Source organism: Salmo trutta, unplaced genomic scaffold (assembly GCF_901001165.1).
Source record: "Salmo trutta unplaced genomic scaffold, fSalTru1.1, whole genome shotgun sequence".
Classification (NCBI taxonomy): Eukaryota; Metazoa; Chordata; class Actinopteri; order Salmoniformes; family Salmonidae; genus Salmo; species Salmo trutta.
In genome coordinates, this window is record NW_021823173.1 from 3100 (window position 1) to 24932 (window position 21833).

The window sequence follows — 21833 nt, forward strand, 5'->3', positions numbered from 1 at the left end:
GCATGTCTCTTGTAAGATTTGACAATATGCAATCAAGTGCCATTGGTTTAATAAGTAAAGAATTAAAAAAATGACATATTTTTTTACCTTAAATCTGTGACTTTCCATTTATGGTCAAAAGTGGTGCTCCTGCACTTGTTTGTAAATTGAGGTGGTGTTCTGGAATGTAACTGGGTTTTCAGGGGTATTATTTGAATTATTTACAGAGTGTGTAGTAAGTGAGTTGCCACTTGGAAACGAAGGTTATCAGTTACACCTGTATTTGAATTTGACACGGCGGTAATTATTTAGTTCAATGTTTTCTAGCCCTTTAGGGGATAAATGATAAGGCTTTAGATATGTGTGTTTTCACAACACTCTCATGTTTCACAGGGTCCTCCAAGAAGTACACATTCATCTGTAGGAGGGGAAAAAGAAGGTGAGACATGGTTTGAGTCTTCACATAAAAAGTGATGTGAATATTCTGTTAGAGATACCACTCACCTAACTCTGTTGACTGGGGAGGAAGCACCACAGAGTCAAATCATGTTTCTTGTTTCATCTCTTTCCTAGTTATCCGTCACCATGAGTACGGACGCTGAGATGCAAATCTACGGCAAGGCTGCCATATACCTCCGTAAATCTGAGAAGGAGAGGATGGAGGCACAAGCCGCACCCTTTGATTCAAAGAACGCCTGCTATGTGGCAGACAAGGTGGAGCTGTACCTTAAGGGTTTAGTCACTGCCAGGGCAGACGGGAAGTGTACTGTGACAGTTACCAACCCTGACGGCAGTAAGGAGGTAAGTCTGATCTGAAAAGTTTCAAGTTTGTGCAATTACTCTAATTCTTGAAAAATCATTGAAATGATCCAAACAATGTCTATAGGCAATAAGAAATCACTAATAGAAAATATATAAAGAAGCATTTAATTGTTTTTTGCAGACATTATATAACCTTCAAACACATCATTGTTATTGCTGCTAATTAAAAATGACATAGAATGTTGACTAGTCAAGAACCACCAGTTGTGTGTCAGTGGGTGATAACTAAGTAGTTGGATTAATGTGGATATACATTCTGTCAGCAAAAAGTATTCTGTCATGTCCAGTTTGATCTGCGTGTAATCTAGATTTCTGACTGTTTCAGGAAGGAAAAGAGTTCAAAGATGCAGACATCTATGAGATGAACCCCCCTAAGTACGACAAGATTGAGGACATGGCCATGATGACCTACCTGAATGAAGCCTCTGTGTTGTATAACCTCAAAGAGCGTTATGCAGCATGGATGATCTATGTAAGAAACCTGTACATACAAACACACACATACATGAACATAAGAAATACACACATACAGTACTACACATAAATGAATGGTAGAAACCAAAACATATCAATACAGTAGACCCACATTAGTATACCAAAGTACACCCACATCCTCACATAAATCCAGGTAAAAGAACATCTGACTTTGTTAATCTCCTAATTTAATTATTCTTTCATCCAGACCTACTCTGGGCTCTTCTGTGCCACGGTGAACCCCTACAAATGGCTCCCAGTGTACGACGCAGAGGTTGTCAACGCCTACAGAGGGAAGAAGAGAGTGGAGGCTCCACCCCATATCTTCTCCGTCTCTGACAACGCCTTTCAGTTCATGATGATTGGTACGATATCTCATGGATGGATGGATGGATGGATGGATGGATGGATGGATGGATGGATGGTTGGTTGGATGGAGGGACAGATGATTGGATGGATGGAGGGAGGCATGGACAGATGGATGGATGGACAGATGATTGGATGGAGGGAGGGAGGGAGGGAGGAAGGGAGGGAGGGAGGAAGGGAGGGAGGGAGGGAGGGAGGGATGAATGTCCATAAATGCGCATGGATCTCAAAGTCCATAAGTGCTTATAGATGGATGTATGTATCAATAAAATTTCAAATATGCTTTTGAGAGGTATCTACTGTTTTCTAGTCTAGGTTAGAACAGTTTGCTGGGAAAATCTGATCTCACTAACCCTTGAATGGAAAATGTTCCAAAGTGAAATTCATGATGATGCTATGACTTAAATAATGTCCCCATAATGTTGCTTGAGTATGATAAGCAATGTGTTTTTTGGTTCCAGATAAGGAGAACCAGTCCGTCCTGATTACGTAAGTTGTTTACTAAAATGTCACTTGAGAAAGTATTTCTATTGTAATAAGTTGGGTCACTTGGTGTGATGAAATACATGACAATATGAATGGATTAGAGCATTAGGATATGTGTAATAACGAGTCGATGAGAAGGAGTATTTGTTAAAGACTTGTGTCAGAACAAAGGTTAACAGTGTATTGTTCTATGCTATTTCTTAGTTACATGTTTGAGTGTCAGATTGGCTTTCACTAAAACCCCTCTTTCTCTGCCATATAAACCAGTGGAGAATCCGGTGCAGGAAAGACTGTCAACACCAAGCGTGTCATCCAGTACTTTGCCACCATTGCAGTGTCTGGGGCCAAGAAGGAAGCAGAACCTGGCAAAATGCAGGTAGGTTGTTGTTATGTTTGCCTTTTTAGCACATTTCAGTTTGGTTGGCTGTGTAAACTTGTTTTCCAGGGGTGAATCCTCTTTCAAGCAATTGAGAGAAACTAACTTGACAATGTTACCAGTTTTTGAGCAACTTGTGTTTGTCTCAATCAGGGGTCTCTTGAGGATCAGATCATTGCAGCTAACCCTCTGCTGGAGTCTTACGGTAATGCCAAGACAGTGAGGAACGACAACTCGTCTCGCTTTGTAAGTATGAAGGGCATACTGTGGAAGTTACCTTATATTGGAAAATTATTATTCAGTAGTTCCCTATTGTTATACACATTTAAGATATTTTCCATTGCTGAAAATTTGAAATTCAAACTTGTTGTGTTTTCAAGGTTCTAAAGTTTGCAATTTCCTCTTTAAAATGTCAGATTTGATTTGCTGTATTATTTTTGTTTCATCAACCCCTACAAAAGAACCATCAAATCCATTATTTATAATCCACATAATAATTCACATTTCCTGATGCTGCAGGATTTGTTTTCCTGCTGTAGCAAACTGGATCCTACATCAATATCCTACATCTGTATCAATAGATCCAACATTTGTCCAACAAACTGTAACATTTAAAGGGGTCTATCAAAGTAAAATGTTAGATTTATTTGTTGACCTATTTCTAACCCCCATGCTCAACTATAGGGTAAATTCATCAGGATTCACTTCCAAGCTGGCAAACTGGCTAAAGCTGACATTGAAACCTGTGAGTTGGTTTTGACTGTTTCTCAATGCTTTCCTAAATTCACACAGATACATTTAAATGTAATGATATCCAACAAATGATCTCATTCTCTCTCTCTCTACTCTTTCTCTTTGTGTCATTCTCTCGCTCTCTCTCTACTCTTCCTCTTTGTCATTCTCTCCCTCTATGTCTCTCTCTGTGTCTCTCTCTCTTTCTACTTTCTCTGTGTCATTCTCTCTCTCATTCTCTCTCTCTCTCTCTCTCTACTCTTTCACTTTGTGTCCTTCTCTCTCTGCTCTTTCTCTGTGTCATTCTCTCTCTGCTCTTTCTCTGTGTCATTCTCTCTCTACTCTTTCTCTTTGTGTCATTCTGTCTCTACTCTTTCTATTTGTGTCATTCACGCTCTCTCCCTCTCCCTCAGACCTGCTGGAGAAGTCCAGAGTGTCCTTCCAGCTGCCCGATGAAAGAGGCTACCACATCTTCTTCCAGATGATGACAGGCCACAAACCTGAGCTAGTTGGTACGCCAGAGGAAATTATTCCCATCCCCATTTATGGAATATATATACAATATTCATAATCCACACTAATAATAATAATATTACAATGAGTACATCCAAGGTAACAAGGCATCTAGACATTTGGAAGGTCTTTGGGAAAGATCTATCAATGTGATGCACTAGTCCACAAGTCTCAGTCTCCTCTTTTGATGCTATATATACTTCAATATATACTACATGTATCATTGAGTCCATCTACTTAGTAAAGGAGGGAGAGATACTGTAAAGGTAGGACAGCAGAATTCTAAGAGATTTAACTGACAAGCTGTTCTCTGTTGTCCACAGAAATGGCGCTCATCACCACTAACCCCTACGACTTCCCCATGTGCAGCCAGGGACAGATCACTGTGGCCAGCATCAATGACAATGAAGAGCTGGATGCCACAGATGTGAGTAAAACAAAGGGTTAAACAAACTCTAGATATGGAATTGATAGGACCACCATACACACCGAATGTACTGTGCAATTCCAACTTGGTGGCAGCTGTGAATGTTCATGTATGTTTTTGTTTGATACTAAATGTCTTGTTAGTTAAGGCATGTGCCTCAAGGAACTCTTCGTGCCTTCCACAAGAGAGCACCACTAAGTGCCCTGTGGAACTGTGTAAAACTAATTTTGTGCTGCCATCTACTAATGTGTTTGCCAAGTGTTATCATGTGGAACAGAGAAGCCAGTCAAATCTATCCATCCCATTTGTTCTGCAGTGAGCAGCACAGAAATGTAGTGTAACTGAGCAAACTACCGTTCAGTTCATCACTGTTGTACTTCCTCTTTAATGCCAGGATGCCATTACCATCCTGGGCTTCACTAATGAAGAGAAGATTGGCATCTACAAGCTGACAGGAGCTGTATTGCACCATGGAAACTTGAAATTCAAGCAGAAGCAGCGTGAGGAGCAGGCCGAGCCAGATGGCACAGAGGGTGAGTCCCACTCATAGATATACAATATGTAGAGCATTAGTCCCATTCCCAGTCCCCAACATAGAAATAGAACACCTAAGACAGACAGTGCCACATGAAAGTGAGGCAGGAGATCATTTTTGGAGAACAAATTACAACCTCCACAAATGTGGGTAAATCAAAACCTAAGCCACAAAGAAATTAACCAAACTATTTTGTCAGTGTGAAATCAGAAACAAGTGATCTTGTGTCCCTGAGTCTGTTGTTGTTGGTTCTCTCTCCAGTGGCTGATAAAATCGCCTACCTGCTGGGCCTGAACTCAGCTGAGATGTTGAAGGCTCTGTGCTACCCAAGAGTGAAGGTCGGCAACGAGTATGTGACCAAAGGACAGACTGTGCCTCAGGTAAGGCGGCCAAACACAGAATCTACCATTTTCTGAGCACCGGAATTATTGTTGGGGCGAGTGCATTGTTTTTGTTTTTCCAAAGCTTGTATCACCTTATCACTAGACATGGTCAATATCTCACATATTAATTTGAGGTATTATCATTGCAGGTTAATAACTCAGTCTCGGCTCTGGCCAAGTCCATCTATGAGAGGATGTTCTTGTGGATGGTCATCCGTATCAATGAGATGTTGGACACCAAGAATCCAAGGCAGTTCTATATCGGTGTGCTTGACATTGCCGGGTTTGAGATCTTTGATGTGAGTATGAGACCAGAACAAGACAATTAGTTGTGATTCAGATTGATTATAGTCTTGTATGATGAAATGATCCCTTTGAAAACTCCATCAACAGTACAACAGCATGGAGCAGCTGTGCATCAACTTCACCAATGAGAAACTGCAACAGTTTTTCAACCACACCATGTTTGTCCTGGAGCAAGAGGAGTACAAGAAGGAGGGAATCGTCTGGGCCTTCATTGACTTCGGCATGGATTTGGCTGCCTGCATTGAGCTTATTGAGAAGGTAAGCTGTCTGTGGGGATTTTAATGGACCATAACAGCAAAGCTCATATGGAGCACTGTGTGATATATTATCACTGTGGTACAACGTACAGTAGCAGCGTAACGTTTAAATTACTGGGAAAGCCAAACCAGTCAAAATAAATCCATATTGCAACCTATGTGTTGTGATAATTGCATTGTTTGCTCTATAACCTGTTAGTTTATATGCCTTGCCACCATGATATATAGGCCTAAGGCTGAGACAATAAGAAGACACAGTGGCAGAATAAATTCAACCACATCTTTGATTCATCACAAAACCGGAGAGCAACATCTGTCCCGTGGAGTCCACAAAGCATAATGCATGTAACAAACAGTTACATGACCTACAGCATGGTCAGTCAAGTACATTTCTCTGCCATTTTCGGACCACTAAACATCTATTGATTTAGAACCACGGAGAGTTACTGCAAGTTGCAAAGAAAACAGGACCTGCCTCCCTCCACTATTCTGGCACCATTTCAACTTCAACCTTTCAATGTCATCAAATAACCTATGCTTAGTCTAATACAGTGACAACTAAAAGATTCCAAAAACGAGTTTATTCCAATCAATGTCAGCTAAATATTATGTGGGTGTCCATGGTACTAATTTATGCGAGTAGAAAAAACATGTTGACTCACCCTACTTGTAGAGAAACGCCAATACCATCCTCCTCTCTTTCATGTTGCTGAAACAGTCTCTGTCATACAGTACACGCTTTACATTTTTGTTGTCCTAGGCTACCTGGCTAAAACCATTGCTCGCTATTCTAACTTCCTTTCCTGGGCAACGATTAGCCAGCTAGTTAACATTCGCCTTCTACACCTTGCTACATATTGAACTTCCATACTCTCAGACCAAAAGAACAATGTATGAATTTATGGTTGGATCAGAATTGCTGTTAAAATCATTGGCCAGGACAGCAAATTAAGTAATACTTTGAGTACAAATCCCTATCTCTATCCATGGCTAATTTAGGAAAGGGCCCATTTTAGCTAGCAAGCTATCCACCGGAGGACAACAACAATGAGATGCAACAATTAAAGTTTTTCTTTTTGTCAATGATGTTTGGATTGATGTGAAGCCAAATTCAAACTGGCTTCATTTCACAAATTTTTTGGTGCACCAGGACCATTCACAGATAAGCTCACTCAGTTTAGCTCAACTCTGATTCGCTGTTATTGTATAAAAAAAATATCAACGGAGGCCAAATGTTCGTCGTCTTCTTCCCATGCATTCAATGTTACAATATCATATTAGTTTTGACAGACAGCATCAGATAGAAGAGCTACACATACAGAGAAAGCGGGGCGCAGTTTTGCTTTACCTGGTGAGATACATTCAGGCTCTTGCTAAGCGAGACGAAATATATAAAATAACGTGTCATTTTTTGGGGGGAAGCCTGGCTTCACTTGGCACCCATGAATACATGCCACTGACAAGTTATCTGACTGTTGAGAACTCAATATGTTTCCTATTATGTGTCCCTAAAATAATATAATCCTATAATAGCATGTTTACTAATGGAATAAATGTCATCCTAAAAAAATATAAATGGAGGCCAAATGCTCTCTGGCTTCTCTTGCATTCAATGCTACAATATCATACTCTTTTTGACCAGACAGCATCAGATAGAAAGGCTACAAATACAGAGACAGAGGAGCGCAGTTTTGCTTTACCTGGTGAGACACATTCAGCCTCTTGCTAAGCGAGACGAAACATACATTATATTATATGTCAATTTTTGTGGGAAACCTCGCTTCCCTTGGCACCCATTAATATATGCCACTGACTGTTGAGAACTCAATATATTTCCTATAATGGGTCCCTAAATGAATATAATCCTATAATAGCATGTTAACTAAATGTAAATATCACTAATTTGTTATACATCTCTTTTCGTAAAGCCATTGGGCATCTTCTCCATCCTTGAAGAGGAGTGCATGTTCCCCAAGTCTTCAGACACTACCTTCAAGGACAAGCTGTACGCCCAGCATCTTGGCAAAACAAAGGCGTTTGAAAAGCCCAAGCCTGCCAAAGGCAAGGCAGAGGCCCACTTCTCCCTGGTGCACTACGCCGGAACTGTGGACTACAACATCACTGGCTGGCTGGAGAAGAACAAGGACCCCCTGAACGACTCAGTTTGTCAGCTGTACCAGAAGTCCGGAGTCAAAATTCTGGCTGCCCTGTATCCTGCTCCCCCACCCGAGGGTAAGAATAGCATCGCGTCAAATTATTTAATTAAGCACTACTTATAACTTAGACCGAATGTTCTTTAAAGTCTTTGAATGTATACCAATTTCTCAGGGTGTTTTCACCAGGTTAATTTATTCATACACTTGTTTTTTTCAAATCATACAATAGATGTTATTTTACACAATGACATTGGCAGCATTTGCCTCTAGATAAGTGTGAAGTTAACCTGTTAAGGGTGTGTACTGGAAGCGAAGTCAGGTGCAGGAGAGCAGAGTGTAGTTAACAGGCACACTTTTTATTCCGGTCCAAACGAAAGCACATAAGTACATATAACGTGTCCAAAACACGGAACACAGACAAAAGTCTGGCGCATAACAATACCCACATAACATCAAAACAATTTCACACAAAGGCATGGAGGGGAACAGAGGACTAAATACATTCAGTGTGACTAGGGAATGAAAACCAGGTGTGTATGGAACAAGACAAAACAAATGGGAATATGAAAAATGGAGCGGCGATGGCTAGAAAGCCGGTGACGTTGATCGCCGAACACCGCCCGAACAAGGAGAGGAGCCGACTTCGGAGGTAGTCGTGACATAACCAGAGATTCTCTGGTTTATAATTAGTGTGCTTGCTGAAGACAAGACCACTCTAGATTTCTTACATAATCGTGTTATTATTCTATTTATTCCACCCACTCTAGGAAATGTACTTTTCTAGTTATCTTTAACTTTTCCCCATTTTAACAGATAAAGCCAAGAAAGGAGGCAAGAAGAAGGGTGGTTCCATGCAGACTGTGTCCTCCCAGTTCAGGGTGAGCTTTTGAAATGTGTAGATTCAGTCCTTCAAAAGGTGCAATTATCATAAACTACAGTATGTCTGAGAAAATGGTTTGTAACCCTCTTACAGGAGAACTTACATAAGCTGATGACCAACTTGAGGAGCACTCATCCTCACTTTGTGCGCTGCCTGATCCCCAACGAGTCAAAGACTCCAGGTACAAGAAATATTGAGTTAAATATGTAATCTTATCAGTACAGTACCAGTAACCTTAACAATCCCAATCTTTAACCTGTTTATGAGTATTAAAAGAGACTTGTTTTGTTTTACCAGGTCTGATGGAGAACTTCCTGGTTATCCACCAGCTCAGGTGTAATGGTGTACTGGAGGGTATCAGGATCTGCAGAAAGGGCTTCCCCAGCAGAATCATCTATGCTGACTTCAAACAGAGGTACACGCGCAAGCACGCACACGCACACACACATGCACACACCACAGAAAATATCTGCTCCAAGGGTTTTCCCAGCACCTGAATTGGCTGACCTTTAATGAAATATAACCAACATATTACAACTTGACATGTTAAAAATGTCTCCTCATTCAGGTACAAAGTACTGAATGCCAGTGTCATCCCTGAGGGCCAGTTCATGGACAACAAGAAGGCTTCTGAGAAGCTGCTTGGGTCCATTGATGTGAATCACGAGGATTACAAGTTTGGACACACCAAGGTCAGTTAAATACCCCCAGTAAAAGCTGACAACAAAACACAACTTGAATGATAATTTAAACCTCTACCATATAAAATCTCTCCAGGTGATCTATCCATTCTTTTGTTCTTTCTTCATTTAACTCATGGAAAAGGTGGAAAAATATGGTGGTGTTTCTTTCTCCAAATTCATGCATCACAAGTATAGAAGAGAAACTAAACTATTTTTCATGTACATTGTGTTAGAGTGGTATGAATGCTGTTATCTGTATCTGTGTACATTATTAATCTATAACTATTAATTTATAACTAACAACATAGAAACAACCTATCACATGGTTTGTTTGTAACCACATCAAAGTTAATGTTGTTTAAATCAATCTAGTGGTGTTGTTCCCCTCTTTTGATTCCAACATTTCTATCTGTCAGCATCTGTTGTTCCATTGACCATGTTAAACTGTGTCTCAGGTCTTCTTCAAAGCCGGTCTGCTGGGTGTCCTGGAGGAGATGAGAGATGAGAAGCTGGCCACTCTGGTCGGCATGGTCCAGGCTCTCAGCCGTGGATTCCTCATGAGGAGAGAGTTTAGCAAGATGATGGAGAGGAGGTGAGGAATAGTAGACATCTTGGCAAAGCTTTCTGTCAACCACCTGTATCTAATGCATTATGATTACATACTGTATATGCTGTGAGTTGTTCAGAATGAGAAAGTACATCTTATAATGGTCTACTAAAGCTTTTGGGTTAATTCATTTAGTCCAGAAATGGATGTAGCAACTAAGGATTCTAGCTTTATAGTTGCAGTTTGGGATTTGGCTGTTCAACTGTCATTTAAATGTGTGGTATTTACCCATTTATTCTTGAAGTATATAAAATGCCTCATGAGCATGCACTACCTGTCAGTACTTGCATCTAGAGAGCTGTCTATGAATTTAAGAGGGGTTACATTTCCCTATCCCCATTCCTCAGCTGTAAACAAACAGTGGTGTGGGGCCCCATTATGTTGTTCTTCAAGTCACAGAATGTAGCTTCAAGCATGTCACTCACCATGCCACTCTATCCTTTCTGTCAACCAGAGAATCAATTTACGCCATCCAGTACAACATCCGCTCATTCATGAATGTGAAAACCTGGCCATGGATGAAGTTGTACTTCAAGATCAAGCCCCTGCTGCAGAGCGCTGAGACTGAGAAGGAGCTGGCCAACATGAAGGAGAACTATGATAAGATGACAGCAGACCTGGCCAAGGCTCTGTCCACGAAGAAGCAAATGGAGGAGAAGTTGGTGGCCCTGACGCAAGAGAAGAACGACCTGGCGCTCCAAGTCGCATCTGTGAGTGAAAAAACAATGATTACGGGCAAATTTACATACACGTGAAAACAAATACATATGAACACACATTTTTATTGCCCATGTTATATATCTCATCAATTTCTATTGATTTGCTCTGACCTCTTTGAGTAAAATGTATATTTTGATACACAAAGTGAGGCCTCTGATTTGTTTACTCCTTTTGTGAAACCAGGAAGGAGAGAGTCTGAACGATGCTGAGGAAAGGTGTGAGGGGCTCATCAAGAGCAAGATCCAGCAGGAGGCCAAACTCAAAGAGACGACCGAGAGGCTGGAGGATGAGGAGGAGATCAATGCTGAGTTGACGGCCAAGAAGAGGAAGCTGGAGGATGAGTGCTCTGAGCTGAAGAAGGACATTGATGACCTGGAGCTCACCCTGGCCAAAGTGGAGAAGGAGAAGCATGCCACTGAAAACAAGGTATTGTGTCTTACCATAGACAGTCTAACCAAACAATAATCCAAACACTAATCAACTCAAAACATACCTTAACAGATATGGAATTCACGTTGTAAATAGTAGAATTTCAGTTGTGGGGTACTCCCAACATTCATTGCATGTTCTGCTCCGCCTCATTTATGACTTCCATTCAGTACACTGGCATGGTGAACACTGACATCTAGTGTTAAATATATAGTACAGTAATTGTTGATGCAGTGCGAATCAAAATGAAATGAATGCAATATATAACAAACTAAATCTCCCCTTTAAGTGACCAAAGACTCATTTTGATGTTGCCGTTTTCAGGTTAAAAACCTGACAGAGGAGATGGCATCTATGGATGAGAGTGTTGCCAAGCTGACCAAGGAGAAGAAAGCCCTCCAAGAGGCCCACCAGCAGACACTGGATGATCTGCAGGCAGAGGAGGACAAAGTCAACACTCTGACCAAGGCCAAGACCAAGCTGGAACAGCAAGTGGACGACGTGAGTGGAGTTGGACATTTTGGCCATGATAGCATGTAAAATGATATTATCTTCAGTTGTTTAGATTTTAACAATATATGTGTTTTTATCTTCTAGCTTGAAGGTTCACTGGAGCAAGAGAAGAAGCTTCGTATGGACCTTGAGCGATCCAAGAGAAAGCTGGAAGGAGATCTGAAACTGGCCCAGGAGTCCATAATGGACCTGGAGAATGACAAACAGCAAGCTGATGAGAAAATCAAGAAGTAAACACAAACAAATGACTACAGTATTACCTGCTATAATGGTTGTTCTTGACTAATTATTGTAATTATAAATTAGCATGTGCGTGTGATTCTTAAAAGCAAAGTGAGTGGTATGATCCTCCCCCTTTACACATTAAAGCAAAACCAACTCTGCAATCAACGTGTTTGTGTTTCTTAGGAAGGAGTTTGAGACCACCCAGCTCCTCAGCAAGATTGAGGATGAGCAGTCTCTGGGAGCTCAGCTGCAGAAGAAGATCAAGGAACTCCAGGTACAGTACAGGATATAAGCTCCAGTACAGAAAAGCACAGACTTGAATCATTTCCTTTAAAAAAAGCACACTTTTTCTGGCAGCAGTTTTCCAGGTGGCTTCTGATGGCTCAGTAGGTTGGAAGATGGTGTTTCTTGTTGGTGCCTCTTACTATCCCCCCTCAGCCCTCAATGGCAATATCCATATTAAAATGGCTTATATCCATCTAGAGTCCTCTGTCTAACTTCTTACCTTTGAGGGTTTGGCTCCTGCATGGGACACTGTCTACTGAATATATTAGTGTAACTGGCATTGTATTAAACACATTTATGCAAAATATACATACTATTATTACTTTGTGAGGTTCAATTGTTTCAACTGTATTGTAGTGTTCATCCCCCCTGCTCCTGCCCCCTGTTCTAGGCCCGTATTGAGGAGCTGGAGGAGGAAATTGAGGCTGAGCGTGCTGCCAGGGCTAAGGTTGAGAAGCAGAGGGCCGATCTCTCCAGGGAACTTGAGGAGATCAGCGAGAGGCTGGAGGAGGCCGGAGGCGCCACTGCTGCTCAGATTGAGATGAACAAGAAGCGTGAGGCTGAGTTCCAGAAGCTGCGTCGTGATCTTGAAGAGTCCACCCTGCAGCATGAGGCCACAGCTGCCGCTCTGCGCAAGAAGCAGGCCGACAGTGTGGCTGAGCTCGGGGAGCAGATCGACAACCTGCAGCGCGTCAAGCAGAAGCTGGAGAAGGAGAAGAGCGAATACAAGATGGAGATTGATGACCTCTCCAGCAACATGGAGGCTGTCGCTAAGGCTAAGGTGAGTAGTAATGTTTTGATCAAGCAGTGTTGAGGATGGTCAACTACATAACCATTCAAGTGAACTGAAGTTGACAGGAGTCACAAATATAAAGTAATGATGGTACATGTTTCACTAACAGGGCAATCTGGAGAAGATGTGCCGTACTCTTGAGGACCAGCTGAGTGAGCTCAAGACTAAGAATGATGAGAATGTTCGCCAGGTCAACGACATCAGCGGCCAGAGGGCCAGACTCCTGACAGAAAATGGTACCATCAACAATGAACAACAAGCCAATGCTTTCATTTAGTAGAAAACAATACGTGTTGTGGGCTGTATCCACATACGTGGTGAATAGTACAGTAGAAACTAATATTGCCCTACGATACCTCAAAATACATTTTCAATCTTAGAAAACAGTGACCCTATTAACAAGATGTTCCTCTGTCCCTGCAGGTGAGTTTGGTCGCCAGCTGGAAGAGAAGGAAGCTCTCGTGTCTCAACTGACCAGAGGAAAACAGGCCTTCACCCAGCAGGTGGAGGAGCTGAAGAGGGCGATTGAGGAGGAGGTCAAGGTAAGGGACCCAAAATGGAGAGTTTAGAGCCATATCTTTACATAGACGGTGACTACACCACCCTCAACCTAGATCGAGGCACAGACACGGTCTCAATGGGGATAGCTGAGCTGACTACAGTGACTGTGCTAGAGGCAGACTCTACTAAGCTGACAGGCTGGCTGGCTAACAGCCTGCTGCCTGGCCTGCACCCTATCTCATTGTGGAGCTAGAGTCCTGTCTATGTTCATAGATAAGATGAAAGCACCCATCCAGCTTGGATGGAATCCATCACTCCTCAGCAGCCCAGGCTTGGTCCTGTTTGTGGGTGAGTCCCAGAAAGAGAGCCAATTATCTACAAATTCTATCTTTTGGGAGGGGCAGAACATTTTTATCAACCAGCGATTGAGTTGTGAGATTCATCACTCCCCCTAACTGGGAGGGGGCCAGAGACAAATACTCGATGCCGACACATCATTCTAGCTAATTTACACGCTGAAGCTATGTTGTGCTTCGTGACCTCTGACTGTTTCATCCTAACATCGTTGGTGCCGACGTGGATAACAATATCCCTATATTCTCTACACTCACCAGTTTTAGCCTTAGCCAGCACCATCTTCAGATGAGCCTTTACGTCGGTAGCCCTGCCCCCTGGTAAACAGTGTATGATCGCTGGATGATTCTTTATAAGTCTAATACTGCGGGTAATGGAGTCGCCAATGACTAGGGTTTTCAATTTGTCAGAGCTAATGGTGGGAGGCTTCGGCGGCTCAGACCCCGTAACGGGTGGAGGAGAGACCAGAGAAGGCTTGGCCTCCGACTCCGACTCCGACTCGTTGCTTATTTTAATGGGGAAAACCGGTTTAAAGTTTCTGTCGGCTGAATGAGCGACACCGGTTGAGCATTCCTACAGCATTTCCTTCCAGAAGCCATGAGAAAGTTGTCCGGCTGTGGGGACTGTGCGAGGGGATTTATATTACTATCTGTACTTATTGGTGGCACAGAAGCTGTTTCATCCTTTCCTACACTTAAATTACCCTTGCCTAACGATTGCGTCTGAAGCTGGGCTTGCAGCAATGCTATGCTCACCATAAGGCGATCGTTCTCCTGTATATTATGAGTACAGCGACTGCAATTAGAAGGCATAATGTTAATGTTACTACTTAGCTTCGGCTGGTGGAGGTAGTGTAGAACCATGTCCAGATAAAGCGTCAGGGGTGAAAAAGTTGAATGTAAAAAGTCGAGCGAGGAAAAAAATGTAAATACAAAATGGTAATTAAAAAGTAAAACCGTAATTTTGGCAGGTAGCAAAGTAACGTTAGCAACAAACCGCACAGCTTCACGTAAACAAGTCCACATAATTTGTTTGACTATCTCACTCATCTCTCCTTGTATTTCTCTCTCACAGGCTAAAAACGCACTGGCCCACGGTGTCCAGTCTGCCCGCCATGACTGTGACCTCCTGAGGGAGCAGTTTGAGGAGGAGCAGGAGGCAAAGGCAGAGCTGCAACGCGGCATGTCCAAGGCCAACAGTGAGGTGGCTCAGTGGAGGACTAAGTATGAAACTGATGCTATCCAGCGCACAGAGGAGCTGGAGGAGGCCAAGTGAGTCGCACGCAACAGAAAAAACTCAGATATTGTGTGGATGGTGAGGGTGGTAGGAGGCTCTGAGAAAATGTTACATCAACATGTATTGTAACATATCTCTCACTCCATAAAACCTCCCTCTATTGTCCAACAGGAAGAAGCTGGCCCAGCGTCTGCAGGATGCCGAGGAGACCATTGAGGCGACCAACTCCAAGTGCGCCTCCCTGGAGAAGACCAAGCAGAGGCTGCAGGGAGAGGTGGAGGACCTCATGATTGACGTAGAGAGAGCCAACGCATTGGCCGCCAACCTCGACAAGAAGCAGAGGAACTTTGACAAGGTGAAAATTAATAAACCTCACCATAGGCTGATATTTACTGTCTGCTATATGATTAATTGTAGTATAATTGTAGTATATTTATAACTCAAAACTCTTCATCAATGACTTCTGATGAAAATCCCATGGATTCCCCTAGGTTCTGGCAGAGTGGAAGCAGAAGTATGAGGAGGGCCAGGCTGAGCTGGAAGGAGCTCAGAAGGAGGCTCGCTCTATGAGCACTGAACTCTTCAAGATGAAGAACTCCTACGAGGAGGCTCTGGATCATCTGGAGACTCTGAAGAGAGAGAACAAGAACCTGCAACGTGAGCATTTGACAGCAATTATATTTGGCTCATGTTTCATTAGCAATATTAATTGCTGTTAATAAATTCACTGATATTATGATTCAATGTCAACTTCAGTGCATTGGTGATATCCACTGAAAATCTCCCAAGTGTAAACTGCTCCTGTGTGTGTGTGTGCAGAGGAGATCTCTGACCTGACTGAGCAGATCGGAGAGACTGGCAAGAGCATCCATGAGCTGGAGAAGGCCAAGAAGACCGTGGAGACAGAGAAGTCTGAGATCCAGACCGCTCTGGAGGAGGCTGAGGTACAAACTACAGCTGTTTGATGGGAAAAGCAGTGGTACACTAGCAAATGCCAGCTACAGTGAAATGCTGTCTGTATTGGAGTTTATTGTAGTCATATAAATTTAATTCCTAAATGTATTGAACACAATTGGCCTGACTGCTTCTGTTTGTCCAGGGAACACTGGAGCACGAGGAATCCAAGATTCTGCGTGTGCAGCTGGAGCTGAACCAGATCAAGGGTGAGGTGGACAGGAAGATCGCTGAGAAGGACGAGGAGATGGAGCAGATCAAGAGGAACAGCCAGAGGGTGGTTGACTCCATGCAGAGCACCCTGGACTCTGAGGTCAGGAGCAGGAATGATGCCCTGAGGGTGAAGAAGAAGATGGAGGGAGACCTGAACGAGATGGAGATCCAGCTGAGCCACTCCAACAGGCAGGCCGCTGAGGCCCAGAAACAGCTGAGGAACGTCCAGGGACAGCTCAAGGTAAAGGGACTGGGACATCAGGCTCAAAAACCTGAACATGGAGAGGAATTTGTTTGTAAATCTATAGAAAATAATACAACAGAGGATTTGAATAGAGTAGTTTATTTACTAAAGGTAGCGATACTGGGGAAATTCTTACCAATGAACATTTCTATCACATCACCCCTACTTCCACAAGTCCTAATGAACGTATGTCATTGTGAACCCCAGGATGCCCAATTGCACCTTGATGATGCCGTCCGTGTCGCAGAAGACATGAAGGAGCAGGCAGCCATGGTGGAGCGCAGAAACGGTCTGATGGTGGCTGAAATCGAGGAGCTGAGAGTTGCTCTAGAGCAGACAGAGAGAGGCCGCAAAGTGGCTGAGACTGAGCTGGTAGACGCCAGCGAGCGTGTTGGACTGCTGCACTCCCAAGTATGGGTCAAAAGCCATTTCTAATGAAACTGAACCAAGCATACATTTTAAACACACCTGGAATTTCACAGTGCCTTAGATTTTCATAATTTCAGTCTTGTGACTTGCAAGTTCTCTTGAGAGTCCAACAAATCATCTTCCTCCTTCAGAACACCAGCCTTCTGAACACCAAGAAGAAGCTGGAGACTGACCTGGTGCAGGTGCAGGGAGAGGTGGACGACATCGTCCAGGAGGCCAGGAATGCAGAGGAGAAGGCCAAGAAGGCAATCACTGACGTGAGTTCTTGAATTACATCCACTTGATTTGTCCCCAAGTGCCAAAGAAAGTAGGGCTAGTTAAGAACAACAAAGATCTGAGAGGGACGTTATGATTGGTGCATAAATTAAACAAACTATTATTCCAGGCGGCCATGATGGCTGAGGAGCTGAAGAAGGAGCAGGACACCAGTTCTCACCTGGAGAGGATGAAGAAGAACCTGGAGGTCACAGTCAAGGACCTGCAGCACCGCCTGGATGAGGCTGAGAATCTGGCCATGAAGGGAGGCAAGAAGCAGCTCCAGAAACTGGAGTCCAGGGTGAGTTACCAGCAGGGTGGATTAAAAGACTGATTGCTGGAAATGTATTTGATCATATAAAAATACACAGGAGCATTGTTTAGTGACTTGTTCTCGCAATAACCCACCTAGATCAGGGGTTCCCAAACTTCTTTGCATCTGGGACCACCCCTTTTGTGATAGTGAATTCATCAGGGACCCCCTCATAATATCAGAACACAACTCCTACTTTAAAGTGCGATAAAAAATAGCATCCACACAGATTTCCTATGACTTCTGCAGTGCATGACTGGACTAATCAAGTCCCTGGGAAATAACATTTTTAAGTCCCCCTTCTTTGCATCAGAGAGAAAATGTTGCAGTTTTAAAGGTCATATCATGTCATTCTACACATTTTGCCTTGGGGCAAAAATAAAATGTTGCAGTTTTAAAGCTTAAATTAAAGTGAATTTATGATCATAACAAAACCAATTATAATACTTTTACACTTATTTAGTGGAGTTGGTCCAAGACCTTTAAATAAATTCAAATGTATTCATCTAGTTGCTTCACTCAGGCTTAATTGTCTCAGCAGACTTCTTCTAAGCTGCCATTTCATTCATAATAATAATAATAATAATTCACAATAAATATCAACACAGAATATAATATACATTCATCGAATTAATCTCATAGTAATAATTTCGCTCTCTATAGTTGTCTCATTCACCGGCCGTTGCTAGGGAAGCTAGCGTTGCTATGCGGGGCAACCAGCTAGCGGGCAAATGGCTGAATTAGCTTGTAGGCTAGCGGACGTTAATAAGTTCATAAAACCTAAAAACACAACATAACATCTCAACAAACATATGTACATACTCCAGAAACATTACCGTCTTGAATATAGTGATGTTACACTCGCTTACCTTCAAAATAAAGATATAAAAATGTATTTATGTCAGTGCTTCTGACTTTCTGTTAGCTTAACTGGCGAACTTCTCTCAACTGCCATAGCGCGAGCCTCATAATGGAGGAAATGTCCCAACATTAAAACATGCGAGTGGCGGCCTCTAGTCGCCTTATTGGTACTGCACCATACACCACTAAACGCATGACAAAATCGACAGTCATATTACTAATACAAGAAGAATTTAGTTGTGAGCCTCCCAGACCCGTTGTTTATCTAAGAGTTAATAACATAAATTGTGGATGAATAATATTACATTGTAATATATTGCACCCTCTAAACGTTTTCCAAAGATCCCTGGCTGTTAAATCTGTTCTTGCTAGAAATATACATAAACAAATTGAAATGTAAATTCCACTTTGAGAACCACTGACCTAGATATTGAAAAGTTGTTGTTATTATTACAGACCCCTTCAATAAATGTTTTAAACGAATACATAGGAACAGATAACAATTGTGCCTCCTTGACTGGGTAGAAGACTATACCTCTGTTTTACAAATATTTGTCACGTCTGATTTCATGACCTCCAACAAACTCCTACGTTTATTTCTTCCACAAAGGTGCGTGAGCTCGAAACTGAGGTGGAGGCAGAGCAGAGAAGAGGTGTAGACGCGGTAAAGGGAGTCCGCAAGTATGAGCGCAGAGTCAAGGAGCTCACTTACCAGGTAAGAGATAGAGAAAGTGCCATCTTCACACACTTGACACTAACACAGACAGGTTTGTGTATAAAACTATTGTGACATTGATTCTTTGCTCTTCTCCCACAGACTGAGGAGGATAAGAAGAACGTTAACAGACTTCAGGACCTGGTAGATAAGCTGCAGATGAAAGTGAAGGCCTACAAGAGGCATTCTGAGGAAGCGGTGAGTCAGACTCTGAAAGCATACATTCGAAAATGTAGTTTTTCTCTACAAAACGTAATGTCCATACGATTTAGTTGAAGTGTTGCCAGAGCACGCCAGTCAACATTGACAATTGATAGTGCAAGTAAATGTTGAAGAAATTATACATATTTCTGAGTGTCCCCTATGCCTGTGTTACCAACTTAAAGGAGAGGGGGTTAAAAATGAATTTGCTGGTCTAGTGGTAGTGCTGGAGGCAGCGGTTTGATCCCGTTCTGCCACTCACTTTCTCTGCTCTATCATCTATCTCCCTATATACATTGCTATCCTAAATCTGCCAATATGTGTTTTGTTGAAAATAATGTTTTAATTTGCTACCTGAAGCTTCAAACTTTAAATACTGATGTTCTGCTCTCCCTCTCTTTTCCTCACCCAGGAGGAAGCAGCAAACCAGCACATGTCTAAGTTCAGGAAGGTTCAGCATGAGCTGGAGGAGGCTGAGGAGCGTGCTGACATCGCTGAGACTCAGGTCAACAAGCTCAGAGCCAAGACCCGTGACTCTGGAAAGGTACAGAACTGCTTCTAAACCTGTACCTGACTCATGTTCAGATATGACCACATCAACACCACCTATGATTCAGTCTTCACAGAGGTCAATACTGACCTTTTACACTCAACTATATTTAAGATCTCTAAGAAGAACATTTCAAAATATTATTTCAAGTTGGTACTTCAAAATTGAACATTTCAAGCTGAGCACTGAGCATTAAATGCATGATCCAAATATTCATCATGTTCATTATTATTACTGATCCATTATTTTCTATCCAAGTCTATCCGTATATTTATCATGTTCATTATTATTACTGATCCATTATATTCTATCTTTCTTCTTACAGGGAAAAGAAGTTGCTGAATAAACAAGACCAAAGTCTTATCATTTTCCTGTGTTCCATAAAATATGATTTTCATGGTGAAATGTTGAGCATTGATTAAAAACATGTAGGCCTACATACACTTCCTTTGTGACTGTGGACTTATTACTCAGCAAACAGATTTTTCATACCATAAAATATTGAATTTAATTAAAGGAGCAATCTGGGATTTGAACAACAATAGTGGCCACCCGACAAAGCAGTTTGTTTTTTGTAAACAGCTGAGGGATGAGGTTGAAGAAATGCAACCACCCAAATTCTCAGACTGAGCTTTGGATGCAAGTTTGTTGTTGCTTAACCTTACTCTTATTGAATTCAATGTAGTTCAGCCATCCTCTGCATTTAAGCTTCTGCTTTTTTCAAGGTAAGGCTGGTAGATTGCCATTGGAGAGAATGACTAGTGTGTAAAAATCAGACACTGACTACATATTTATGTCAATTTCTAGCCTTGCCCCCAGCCGTTTACGGTGCGATGTCTGACAACACAAGGCTATTCAATGGCTGACAGAGACTGATTTAACTGATATCTTGACAGAAAAGTCAGTGAGAAGATACTTTATGTAATCAACATTTGTTCATCCAAATAAGACAGGAAGCAAATAGTCCTAGTATAAACTTTCTAAATTACATTTTACATCACAGTACCAGCTTTGCCATTGTATGTGCAGCCATGAGTTCACCAGTCAAACTACTAAGGTCAGAGGGTCCAGGACCATTCTAGTCATTCTATTTCTATGGTCATAAAACTGTCATTGGGCACCACAACACATACCGTGCCTTCGGAAAGTATTCAGACCACTTGACTTTTTCCACATTTTGTTACGTTACAGTGTTATTCCAACATGTATTAAATTGTTTTTTCCCCCCTCATCAATCTACACACAATACCCCACAATACCTGATAATGTTATAAAAAATAACAGAAATATCGCATTTACATAAGTATTCAGACCCTTTACTCAGTACTTTGTTGAAGCACCTTTGGCAGCGATTACAGCCTTGAGTCTTCTTGGGATGATGCTACTGGCTTCGCACACCAGTATTTGGGGAGTTTCTCACATTCTTCTCTGCAGATTCTCTCATGCTCTGTCAGGTTGGATGGGAAGCGTCGCTGCACAGCTATGTTCAGGTCTCTCCAGAGATGTTCGATCGGGTTCAATTCCTGGCTCTGGTCGGGCCACTCAAGGACATTCAGAGACTTGTCCTGAAGCCAATCCTGTGTTGTCTTGGCTGTGTGCTTAGAGTCGTTGTCCTGTTGGAAGGTGAACCTTCGCCCGAGTCTGAGGTCCTGAGCGTTCTGGAGCAGGTTTTCATCAAGTATCTCTCTGTACTTTGCTCCGTTCATCTTTCCCTCGATCCTGACTAATCTGCCAGTACCTGCCGCTGAAAAACATCCCCACAGCATGATGCTGCCACCACCATGCTTCACCGTGGGGATGGTGCCAGGTTTCCTCCAGACGTGACGCTTGTCATTCAGGCCAAAGCGTTCAATCTTGGTTTCACCAAACCAGAGAATCTTGTTTCTCATGGTGTGAGAATCCTTTAGGTGCCTTTTGGCAAACTCCAAGCAGAATGTCATGTGCCTTTTACTGAGGAGTGGTTTCCTTCTGGCAACTTTACCATAAAGGACTGATTGGTAGAGTGCTGCAGTGATGGTTGTCCTTCTGGAAGGTTGTCCTTCTGGAAGGTTCTCCAATCT

At 42.4% G+C, this 21833-nt stretch overlaps 1 protein-coding gene across 1 annotated transcript; it reads left to right on the forward strand.

Moving 5' to 3' along the window:
• The first annotated feature begins 314 nt into the window (after positions 1-314).
• Positions 315-20216, forward strand: LOC115189512 (myosin heavy chain, fast skeletal muscle-like). The gene is made up of 40 exons (XM_029748123.1): positions 315-418; positions 553-780; positions 1127-1273; positions 1484-1640; positions 2103-2130; positions 2395-2503; positions 2657-2749; positions 3188-3248; positions 3649-3747; positions 4072-4175; positions 4570-4708; positions 4972-5090; positions 5243-5392; positions 5487-5657; positions 7585-7888; positions 8626-8690; positions 8786-8873; positions 8990-9107; positions 9261-9384; positions 9831-9967; positions 10437-10692; positions 10886-11128; positions 11456-11632; positions 11729-11874; positions 12053-12143; positions 12546-12935; positions 13057-13183; positions 13371-13489; positions 14877-15073; positions 15210-15393; positions 15530-15695; positions 15858-15982; positions 16138-16446; positions 16657-16860; positions 17010-17135; positions 17264-17434; positions 18918-19022; positions 19125-19220; positions 19636-19767; positions 20099-20216. The coding sequence occupies exons 2-40, from the start codon at positions 565-567 to the stop codon at positions 20117-20119; spliced, it is 5814 nt and encodes a 1937-aa protein (XP_029603983.1). The 5' UTR covers positions 315-418; positions 553-564; the 3' UTR covers positions 20120-20216.
• Positions 20217-21833: the final 1617 nt, after the last annotated feature.

Bases quoted from the DNA above. Each gene is read 5' to 3' on its own strand.
- LOC115189512 (XM_029748123.1), top strand. From the start codon at position 565: ATGAGTACGGACGCTGAGATGCAAATCTACGGCAAGGCTGCCATATAC. The intron at 781-1,126 runs GTAAGTCTGATC...TGACTGTTTCAG, and splicing joins ACCCTGACGGCAGTAAGGAG to GAAGGAAAAGAGTTCAAAGA. The intron at 7,889-8,625 runs GTAAGAATAGCA...CCATTTTAACAG, and splicing joins TCCTGCTCCCCCACCCGAGG to ATAAAGCCAAGAAAGGAGGC.